Source organism: Rhinolophus sinicus, linkage group LG12 (genome assembly GCF_036562045.2).
Source record: "Rhinolophus sinicus isolate RSC01 linkage group LG12, ASM3656204v1, whole genome shotgun sequence".
Classification (NCBI taxonomy): Eukaryota; Metazoa; Chordata; class Mammalia; order Chiroptera; family Rhinolophidae; genus Rhinolophus; species Rhinolophus sinicus.
The window spans coordinates 46,110,331-46,121,495 of NC_133761.1; the positions used below are offsets into that span (position 1 = coordinate 46,110,331).

General features: G+C 40.7%; 2 protein-coding genes across 10 annotated transcripts in view; one reads left to right on the top strand and one right to left on the bottom strand.

Annotated features, from left to right (window-relative positions):
- The window catches only part of ARID4B (AT-rich interaction domain 4B), a 120,134-nt gene extending 117,186 nt beyond the window's left edge, over window positions 1-2,948 (bottom strand). For 4 of the 5 annotated variants that reach the window (XM_019746993.2, XM_074316713.1, XM_019746991.2 and 1 more), the window contains exons 1-2: window positions 2,504-2,948; window positions 1,790-1,844 (exon numbers count right to left, since the gene is read on the bottom strand). In XM_019746993.2, coding sequence (XP_019602552.2) covers window positions 1,790-1,795 — 6 coding nt within the window. In that variant the 5' untranslated portion in view covers window positions 1,796-1,844; window positions 2,504-2,948. The remainder of the gene's footprint in view (window positions 1-1,789; window positions 1,845-2,503) is intronic. The other variant, XM_019746992.2, reaches the window with a different exon arrangement.
- Window positions 2,949-3,262: 314 nt separating this feature from the next.
- GGPS1 (geranylgeranyl diphosphate synthase 1) lies at window positions 3,263-11,165 on the top strand. Of its 5 annotated transcripts, none has more exons than XM_019747003.2 (4): window positions 3,263-3,386; window positions 6,640-6,732; window positions 9,769-9,839; window positions 10,098-11,165. In XM_019747003.2, exons 2-4 carry the CDS (start codon window positions 6,663-6,665, stop codon window positions 10,857-10,859), a joined length of 903 nt encoding a protein of 300 aa, XP_019602562.1. In that variant the 5' UTR covers window positions 3,263-3,386; window positions 6,640-6,662; the 3' UTR covers window positions 10,860-11,165. The 5 variants fall into 5 exon arrangements, with proteins under 5 accessions (XP_019602562.1, XP_019602561.1, XP_074172818.1 ...); XM_019747002.2 differs by having other exon boundaries at window positions 3,285-3,493; XM_019747005.2 differs by lacking the exon at window positions 3,263-3,386 and adding an exon at window positions 3,969-4,099.

Sequence of the window (11,165 nt, forward strand, 5' to 3'; positions counted from 1 at the left end):
TCCCTAACAGACCATACCTATAACACAAAGATCTTGTATAAAATTAGAAATTTATTTTAGTAACCCTTTCCTTTCAACATTACTAATACTTTTTTAAAGGCAGCAGTAATGGAACCGCTGAGTGTTTAAAATTAGTAGTTCTAAAATGATACCCAAAAATTTGCATTTGCCTAATACTACGAAACTTTTAAGGCTAAAGTTTCCAACGTACTTTCATTTTTTAAAACAGACAAGTTGCAAAAAGAAAGAAAAAAAAAGGAAATGAAAGAAAAGGAAAAGAAAATTTAAATCTAAATAAAAGACCTACAACCTACGACATTTCAAAAACATTATGAGTCCCTAAGACGTGCCAAGCACTACATTAGGTACAGTGACAGATTACAACATTTACTCCACACAAAACCCTGTATTATTCAGCTTCTGAACCCATTACATATTATTCAATCCAACAATTTCTTGAGAAGTTGTCATCCAACACCAAGGAAGATATGTTTTACCAAATAAACTCACTTGTCACTGTTTTACACAGGTCACAGGAGTTGTAGCTAGCATCTGTGACTAACAAAAGGGATTCATTTCTGAAACATCACAGATAGTTTTTTCACTTACATGAAAGTGAGGCAGGAATTCAGCAGATATAAACGTCTCAGGTAGTTTATTTGTAGCACCCCAAGCCCAAGAAGAAAAAAACTGGACTGAACTTAATTACTTTGTACAGCTGATATACTTAAGTAGCCAGTTTTTACTTTCTTCCATAAACACTACTGTAAAAGCTGTCTTGATTTTGAAGAAAAGTGAAGTAAACTTGGTTAAAAAAAGTTCAAAGGAACTGTCAAAACCAGATGGCATTTACATTTCTAACATACTATCTGTTATATTTCTATACTTGTGAACACACTCTACTCACTTCGAGCACTTCTGAATTTGTAATGGATGAAAAATATCTGCTAGTCTCTAAGTTCCACCAGTTGAACTAGACATTTCAGAAATCTAAGGCTTTTATTCTAGAGTGCCTTTAAAAATGACAGCATCCAATTATATATTCTCTAAAGTGAAAAAACAGCCTGTATTTTTATTGCTATAATTTCTTCCACCAGTTAAACAAATTGTACTTTTCAAACAACATCTTCCATTCAGTTAACACGTTTACACTTAAGAGGAACCTGGCCATAGGTTTTCCACATCAGTTTTATCCTAATGCAATACAGCACCTGACACTTCACAAAACAGATCAAAAGAAAAATAAACCATACACTTCTAAATCCCTGCAAATACAAAGAACAACTATCTCGTGAGTTGTGTAATGTTCATCAAAATTCCTTTTAAAAATCTTTCAATTAAGATTATTTTCGTGGCTAATCAAACACGTCTTCTGCTAAAAACTCACAGTACTGCTAACACAATAAATGAGATTTTCTTTCATCAGTGTAACTGATAGAACCACAATACAGTTCAGGTTCTAGAGTCAGATTACTTGACCTGCTTTTTCTGTTTCACCTTTTAAAATACTCTAATGCATGCTGTTATTCCTCTTATTCACTGCAAAAAGAGACGTCCTATAAGGGAGAATGATCCTCAGTGCGATATCCTGTAACTGGCTGCAACTCCACAGCACAGCACAGATATATATCCACACCAGCTGACCCCATCGTCTCCCGGGGAAGGGCTCGGGCACCCAGCCACCAAGCACACCTTCCTCGGCAACACTCCGAGGCCCCACGACCTCGATCCAACCCCCATTTCCTGAATTCTACAACCCGTGAGGTTCGTTTTTTGTAGGCAATTTTACCTTCATGATGATTCCGGGGCTGCGATCCCCTCGAAAACACCAGATTCACCTGCACCTGGAGGGGAAACAAAAGACAGACATCAGTCAACACCACAGGCTCCCACTGCACGGGCGGAGGCGGAGAAGCCAAGAAAGACCGTCGAACCGCGAGACACCGATGCGGGGCTCCCTCTGGCCTCGCCACCCTGCACACCCCGCCACTCACACAGCTCCGCTGCTTCGCGTCCCCATTGTCGGGACCCGACGGAGTTTCCCGTCTCCGACAATGACGCCATTTCTGTCAGAGAAGAAACTCACAACAAGCGGGGCCGGCCTGGCCTCGGCGCACCCCGTGTCCGAGCGGGCAGCGGCCTCAGAGGCCCGGCAAGCCGCCGCAGGACCGACCCGCCGGGGCCGCTATTCACGTCCCGTTCCGAGACGTGGAACCACAAGTGTAGCGGACCCCACTGCCGGCCGCGAGGACAGGGGACCCGGAGGAGAGGGCAGGGAAGCAGCGCAGCCCCCGCGCTCGCCGGGCCCCTACCGCGGCCCTGCCGAATCGTGAGCGCGGCCGCCAGGCTGGGGCAACCGCGGAGGACCGGGACTCTGGGGCCGAGGCCCCGAATTCCGGCGCCTGGCGATCCTACCACGGCGATCCTCCCCACTCGTCGGTCGGGCCCGGGGACTCCCTAAAGGAGCCCTGACGAGCCCGCGAAAGCCTCAGAAATGCCCTACCTTCTTGGGAGGCGAGCGCCGACCCCGGAGCGTCCAGAGTCCCCTCCCCGGCTCCCCCCCAAAACCAGCAGGCCCGGGGGAGAGATGGGGGAGAAGGGCGGCGGGTCCAGCGGCGGCCGAGGCTGAAGCTCCGGCTCCTCCTCCTCCCGCGGCGGCGACTGGTACCTTTGTTTGGCGGCCGCTCGGGCTCACTCGCTGGGGGGAGGGGGACGACGAAAAATCCTCCCGAACTGGAGTCCGGGCCCCCGTCGCACTGCCCTCCAGAGGACTGCGGCCACAGACCCTCTGCGGCTCCCTCCAGGCAAAGGTCCAGGCGGTGGCCGTGGCGGAGGCAGGCTAAGCTCAAGAGTCTCCTCCGCTCCGGCGCCCGAGCTCCTCACTCCGGACTCGACTGACGGGCAAACATCTCTCGCCCCCCCCACCCCGAGTCCCCCCTTCTCTCGACTCTCCCCTCCCCTAGGTTGTTTCCCCTCCCCTACCTCTTTCCCGGATGGCCTCTTAGACGACCTCGGATTGGCTAGAGGTTTTTAGAACCCGCCTACACCCTGTCCTTATTGGACCCTGGGATACAAACAACGACGCCATTTTCCCACCAATTCTATGGAAACAGAAAGTGACGCCTCAAAGCTTTCCGGGAAATGTAGTCCCAACCTGCGGGACCAGTGCGAGAACCCTTCCTCGCGAGAACTACAAGACCCGCAATGCCCGTGCCTGCGTAAACCCGAAGGGGGGGAAGGGGCGGGGCGACAAAGCAGTAGGGAGGCGGCAACGACGCCTGCGCAGTGTGACCAGGATGGCGCATTTTCCTGCATCGAGTAATGCGGTGTCGCTGGCGGCTGAGGAGAGCGGAGAGATCTGGGATGAAGTAGGGGGAAACATTCATGTAGGCGTCTGGAGGAGCCTTGGTCTGAACTATAAAGTGGGGAGCTGATTCTGGGTACTGGCACTTGCGGGCCGGCGGCGCGAAAGCTGTGATCTCATCGTTGAACCGTGAGCGGCTGTGGTGGCGGCTGGGGGGACCCGGATGGGTAGGAGGGCGGGGCCTGTTGGAAAGAAAGAAGGAGGGTGAGGACCCGGATGCTGAACCGGATTGTTTTTCCGTCCCCTCGCTGGAAAAGAAGAGCAGGAGGGGTGGTGACCGAGCGGGGCGGAAGGGGGCGTCTGAGTGGAGAGGGTAGCGGGAGCTTTTTGGACCCTGCGGCTGTTAACAGCAGGCATAGGAGGCTCTCTGCCAAGCCTCCGTTGAATATCGGCCTCGGAGTTAAATCCGCTGCCCGTATCTCTCGAGCGATTTTCTCCAGACTCATCGTCTCCCGGAGTTGGAGTCGAAGGGTTTACAGCGCTTCACAGCTGCGCTTTTATTTGTATGTCTCTAGCCATTCTGAAACGAGACCCTTCCCTTGATACTTTGACTTCTCGTGTGCAAGTGTGTGCTCTGTTAGAAGGCATTTTACGTGCGTTCGGTGCTTCATTTATTTATTGAGTGTCTACCGCGAGGAGGAAGTGGTATGGCCCCTGCCTTAGTGGACCTTTAAGCCTAGTGAGACAGACGGATATTAAATAAAATGGACACACGAGCGTGAGATTGCAACAGCGGTGAGTGCTTCAGAGGCGAGTTACATGGTGATAAGAGAATTTGAGATAGTGAATTTGGCTTAGGAAGCTAAGGGAAAGCTTTCCTGAGCAAGTGAGGATCGACCTAAGAGTTGAAGGGGTGACAGGAGTTAACTAAGGAAACAACATTCCAGACAGAAAGAATAACATGTTGGAAAGCCTCTTGCAAAAGGGAGCCTTTCAAGTATGAAGAACTGAAGCTGGAGGGGCGTGAAGGAGATTGAGGGGGGAGGGACGCAGAACCTTAGACGCTTTGTTAAGGAGTTTTGTTCTTTCGGAATAGAGACAGGGACTCCCTTTTGCAGATTTGAATTTTGCAAAGATCACTGTCTAATGTCGGAAGCTCAAGTAGAAAGTCATTGCGGTAGTCACACGGGGGAGAGAATCTGTTTTTGTATTTGTTCATCCATACATTATTTGAACAAATTTAAGGCACTTTTAGTTTTGAAAGTGAATAGCTTCAGGGTCAGACATTCTGTAGTTGTTATTCAATCTAAAAACAAATTAGTAGAGTTCATGTAACACTAATGCCACTTTACAGTTTAGTACAAGGTAGCTGAAATTTCCAGCTATGATAAATTGGAGTCCTTTGAGTTTTTAAAAAAAGGATCAGAACATATGCCACAGTGTGTAGAACACTGTAGACTCTTAAGACACAAAACATATTGGTTTTTAATACCTAGGAAATGTTGGGGTTCCTATGTTTTCCCTCTGCTGAGAATACTTGTGTATAAACAGTCCACTGGGAAAGGAACCTTCATTGGCGTATTGAGTATTCTTAAACTTACCTGAGTGAGCAAAGGAAAGTATAATTTAAAAAAATGTATAACTACCATTTTAAGTCAAAAAATAACATCAACTAAAGCACTAAGAATAGAAACAAAGGTTAGCTCTGATTTCTGCACAACAGTTGTTACTGATTCAGAGACCAAAGAGAATTCTTTAAAGTTGGTCTCATTGATTTTAAATTTAAGTCAAATGTATTCTAGAGGCTGTAAAAAAGATAAACACTCTCAACCTAGGTTGCTTTCAACCTAGTAGGCAAGAGATGGCTACTGATTGGTTTAAATGGAGAAGTATATGAGAGACGCTTTTCATTAGTCTACAGTTATATCTGTTCAATAATAATCTTTTACATAAGCGATTATTCTTCCTGTTACTTAATCTCTTAAGAATGGGATAACCTATGTCAGTCCTTAAAGAGTGTAGATAATAGGTTACTAAACTGGTTTTTTGACTATTTCAAAATATTTCTTGAACTTTGTTTCCCTTGTGATAATTATTGGTCAAGGTAGATACATAAATTTTCTATGTGGGATGTTTCATCTTAATCATATTACTCCTTTGATGGAGTGCTGATTTTGTTATGATTGTTCCACTATATACTCAACAGTAGACTACAAAAACACACTTTTCAATCCTTTAGGTTCATGATCATAGAGACCAAATCATTGTCCCAAGAAGCAAAAGAAAGCAGATAAGGGAGGGAGGGGGAAATCCTTCTAAAATGTGCCAACGATGTTGCTCTCTCCTAATATGAGGACAAATAAAAATAGCAATGGATATTTACAGAGCAAGAGAGTAGAGATTCAGCAGTAAAGGAGGATTCTAGAAAGAACATGATTGATATTCTAGGAAATACTGAAGTAAATGTAAAATTCAGAGTAATAAGTCACTACAGGGAAATATTTTTAATAATATAATTGCTTTCAAGTTAGTGCATGTTTTAACTTAAATCAGAATCTCCAAAATAGATTGATTATAGAGAAAATACAGGAGAGAAGTTTTCCCCTTAAAGTTTAAGTATATAAAACATGTTAACTCATCTATGTTCATAGAAAAAAGTATGTTTATTTATGTAATCAATCAAATATAGAAGTATTTTATTATGTGGATTTGTTTTAACATTGATTTTATGTCAACAATGTAAGCCTTTTATGGTTGAATTGAGTAAATAGGAAAAGCTTAATATAAGTTTTACAATATAAGTTTTGTAATAAAAGTTTTGCAATAAAAGTTTTTCAACTTAAAATTCAGGTGAACACTTTCACCAATCACTTGATAAAATCTTTCCTTTTATTAATGAGATATAATTTACATATCATATAGTTCACCCATTTAAAGTATACAATTTGGGGAGTTTTAGCATACTCGCAGGATTGTGCAACCATTACTACAATCTAATTGTAGAATATTTTGGTGCCTCCAAAAAGAAACTCCAAACTCATTAGCCTTTATTCATTTCCTCTACCCCAACCCTAGGCAATCATTAAATCTATTTTCTGTCTCTATGGATTTGCCTGTTATGAACATTTCATATAAATGGAGTCATATAATATGTGTCTTTTGTGATTGGCTTCTTTCACTTAGCATGTTTCAATGTTTCGTATGTGTAGAATTTTTTTTATAATGAAACTGAATGTCTACCCTTACAGAAACACCTTGAGATACAAATTCCTTTGCAATTTGACCCTCAAAGATAATTTAGTTAATGAAATATTTATGTTTCTCCTTTTTAACAGATCAGCTTTGAAATTCAAAAACAATGGAGAAGACTCAAGAAACAGTCCAAAGAATTCTTCTAGAACCTTACAAGTACTTACTTCAATTACCAGGTAGCAGTTCAGTCACTATCCATGTAGGGTCATTTTTATAGAGTAGTGGTCATTCAAATTTAGCATACAGAGAAGTTTAGACTCGCCTGCTCTTGAGATTTCTTATTTAGGGTGATACTTATGAGAAAAATGATAAATAGAACTTCATAGTTCTTTGTTCTTAAAAGGGACATTTTTGAGGTATCCTTTTAAAAATATCCAATTATATAACATACTTTAGAAAATAAAAATATTTAAAATAGTTTTCTTCTTTGTGGGTGTCACATATTCCAATTCTCTATATACAAATTAGAAAAAGCTATGCCAATTTGTACAACAGTAGAAAGCCTCACTTACTTTCCACGATCATGTTTTACACAACACACACTCACACACTGCGGTTCCTACACTACTAGTTCCTTTAAGAGCCAAACAGTAGTGCATGTAAATCACATTTCTTGAAAGCATAACCCACATTATTCCTATATAAAGATGGATCTCCTGGACATGGTTTTCTCCAATTATACCTGCCTAAACATGTTTATGTGTATGTACATGTTTTATTTTGCCTTTTTTTTTACTTTGTCTAGAAAAATGACAATGAATAAAAATTCATACATATATATAATAAGTGTGGATTCTTATAATAAAAATTCATTTGTAAACCAGTTATTTGGAACTTGGAATGCTCTTTCTCATAGAAATAGTATAAAAGGTGATAAGTTGACAACCATAAAAACCTGTTTAGTACATAATGTGGCTAAACTATAGTCTAATGACATTCTCTACTCAATCACAATAAACACTTTTTTATCTCTGTTCTAAAGAGCATACCTCAATGGTAATATGTGCATTTCTCTTCTTCATGAGCCTGAGTACTATAAATATGGTCATTAAAAGCCAGAAGTGTGATACCTTCCTAGCTACATGGTGGAAACCATTGGGAGTAGAGTCATTTCTATTCTGGCAGGTCCTAATGGAGACACACCTGGTGTCAGTGTGTCGGACATTCAGAGGAATGGAGGGAAGATGGAAGTGGAGAATGCAAAAGGAAAGTTGCCTGCTGTTTAAGAAAAAGCCAAGAAATTGTTTTAGAATAACATTTAGTCTGCAGTTAGTAACTTCGCTTATTTCAGGGTCTTGATTGAGAAACATGACAGTTTCTTCTGCATCCTACCAATCTGTTGCTGGATTTATTTTGTAACAAGTTGGCACACTAGCTGGAACTGTACTGCCATGAAACATACTGTGTTTTCTCAGTACCGACAAGAGTGTAAAGAGTATCTTCCACTCCAAACACTCCACTACTGTGCAAAGCAAGAACTGTCTATAGTCACCTATATAATTAACTTCTGTAACACACCTTTTAATCCTCATTATCTGGAAGTGATATATTAAACCATTAGATTACATATTTAAACCTCTAGGTATCTCACCTTTTTTTAATCAAATATACTCTTGCATCCATGATAGAATATAACCTCAAAAGATTTTCCTAAAGAAATAGGAAATTGCATTATGCATTATAAACCTGTTTTTCAGTGCGTCAGTTACTACAGTGACTTAAAGGTGGACCAGACTATTACAAAGTTACTCTTGCTAATAAAAGATCATAATAATTATTGAGATTAGGATTTTTTGAAATGAGTGAAGTAGAATGACTTATTTATGTTTGCTTTTTTGCCCTATGATATAGGCCCCCAGGCCTTTGCAGTAGGAGGTGGAGGGTAGAGTTGGGAGTAGAGGAAGAAAAAGGACTGCAGAAAGGGAGTTGGTAATGTTAAGATATTAAAAAGGAAACAGTAATTATTGTTTGTTTTAATTTGGAGGGCTCTCTGACTAGCCCCTATTAGAAACTATTTGGGGATTAGAATCAGGTCAGAGGGAAAAAGTATAAAACTGCAGTACCTGTAAGTTAAGCCATTATCTGTTTTCTGCATACCTTCTGAGGTAAAAGGAAAAATGTGGCTCCACCTTGATTCTGTGTTCTTCATCTCCTAAACTTGTTCGTTAAAAGTGATACTAAAAGTGATACGGGTTACTTTGCAACAGTTGTACATTGTAAGTATGGCCCAGATTGACCTTTGTTAAATGGGAAAGTGGGTCTGACATATAAAGTATGTAATTGCTACCCAGACCATGTTCACCTTAAGGATTAGTAGGCAGAAGAGATCCTTCTCTTAGGCTTCTCACAGAAACTGAGACTTTGTCTCTCTCAGATATGTGATGGCAGTTTGTGTATTCATTTGTTTTGGTAATTGTTGCAGAGAAAAGAGACATGACTTACTGTTTTTGTTTACTGAAACTTTTTATGTAGCTATTTTTCTGAAACCTAAAACTAGGATATTACTGTGCATTCACTTTAGCAGGAAGCTTATAGAACATTTATTAAATGAACTGGTTGTGGTTTTCATTTTCCATTCCTTTATATTTGGCTAAAATGACTTCTGGTAATTACTAGTACCCAAAGACCTGTCTTGAGCTTTCTATGTAAGAAAAAGATAACATTGAAAAACTCATCATATTAAAAGGGAATACTTCAGGCTTTGGTAGTTTCACTGTTTGGTAGGAAACAAGCAGAGCTGTCCAGTTTCTAAAACCTTAATTTAAAAGGAATGGTAGGTCATTTTAAGAGGTAATGTTATGAGGTAATTCAATAGCAAATTTCATTTCATTAAAAATACCTATGTTGTCCGAATATGTTCTCTGAAATGGACAGTGCTAATTAACTGCCACTAACTAGACTGGCGTTCTTTTCAAAAAAGGAGTCATAATTCCTAAAACCCCCAGTCCATTCCAGAGTTGCTGACACAGATGAAAGTAGTGATCTTACCGGTGGGCCACTGCAGAGGAGTCTCTTTGCCTGCCCTAATCTTAAGGTTGTGTGTTTTAGAATGTGAATTCAGCAGAAGGAGCCGGTAGGGACCCAGCAATGGAAAGTAAAGGATTGATGGGGCTGGATTTATCAAGTCTGATCCATTTTAGAGGAAGTTTCTGAATGTGTTTTTCACAATTAAAATACTAATTTTATTGCCAAATTTGATTCTTTAATTGCAGGTAAACAAGTGAGAACCAAACTTTCACAGGCATTTAATCATTGGCTAAAAGTTCCAGGAGACAAACTACAGGTATTTAGGCAATTCTAGCCTTGTTCTTAACCCCAAGAAATGAATAAATGTCACGTAAAAACACTCCTAGCTCTTAATTCCATTTAGCGCTCATGCAGTACCATATTGTTTTATATTAGGGTTGCTAAATAATTACTAGTTTCAAAAACTAAGATACTTGAGACCCTCATAATCTGTTATATAATTTGAAATTCATAAGCTGTTTTAGGTAGTTCAAACATGAAAAAAAATTTTTCAATTGTTTTGTTTTGTTGTTAGATTATCATTGAAGTGACGGAAATGTTGCATAATGCCAGTTTACTCATCGATGATATTGAAGACAACTCAAAACTCCGACGTGGCTTTCCAGTGGCGCACAGCATCTATGGAATCCCATCTGTCATCAATTCTGCCAATTACGTATACTTTCTTGGCCTACAGAAAGTCTTAACCCTTGATCAGCCGGATGCAGTCAAGCTTTTTACCCGCCAGCTTTTGGAACTCCACGAGGGACAAGGCCTAGACATTTATTGGCGGGATAACTACACTTGTCCCACAGAAGAGGAGTATAAAGCCATGGTGCTGCAAAAGACGGGTGGACTCTTTGGATTAGCAGTAGGTCTCATGCAGTTGTTCTCTGATTACAAAGAAGATTTAAAGCCGCTACTTGATACTCTTGGGCTCTTTTTCCAAATTAGGGATGATTATGCTAATCTACACTCCAAAGAGTATAGCGAAAATAAAAGCTTTTGTGAAGATCTAACAGAGGGAAAGTTCTCATTCCCTACTATTCATGCTATTTGGTCCAGGCCTGAAAGCACCCAGGTGCAGAATATCTTGCGCCAGAGAACCGAAAACATAGATATTAAAAAATACTGTGTACATTATCTTGAGGATGTAGGTTCTTTTGAATATACTCGGAATACTCTGAAAGAGCTTGAGTCTAAAGCCTATAAACAAATTGATGCGCTTGGTGGGAACCCGGAGCTAGTAGCTCTAATAAAGCACTTAAGTAAAATGTTCAAAGATGAGAACGAATAATCTTAAGCCATTCTTGATTAGGTCTAATAGCTTATTTTAGTTATTTTTTTGTCTTTTTATTTATCATCTTTAAAATTTGGCCCAAGCTGTTTGTCTCCAAAATGAGTGAACAGGAGTGATACTGTTTCAGTTTAGAACCACTCTATACAAGTAATTATCATAGTACAAAGTTAAAGGAGTCAAAAGGAGCCGCATTTAAACAGGTCTGATTTGAATGTCATATTGTGTTCTGTTGGGTCCTGTGGCCTACTCTGCCATGAATGTTTGGTTGATTCTGTCAATAAAGAAGACTTCAGTTTACAGAAA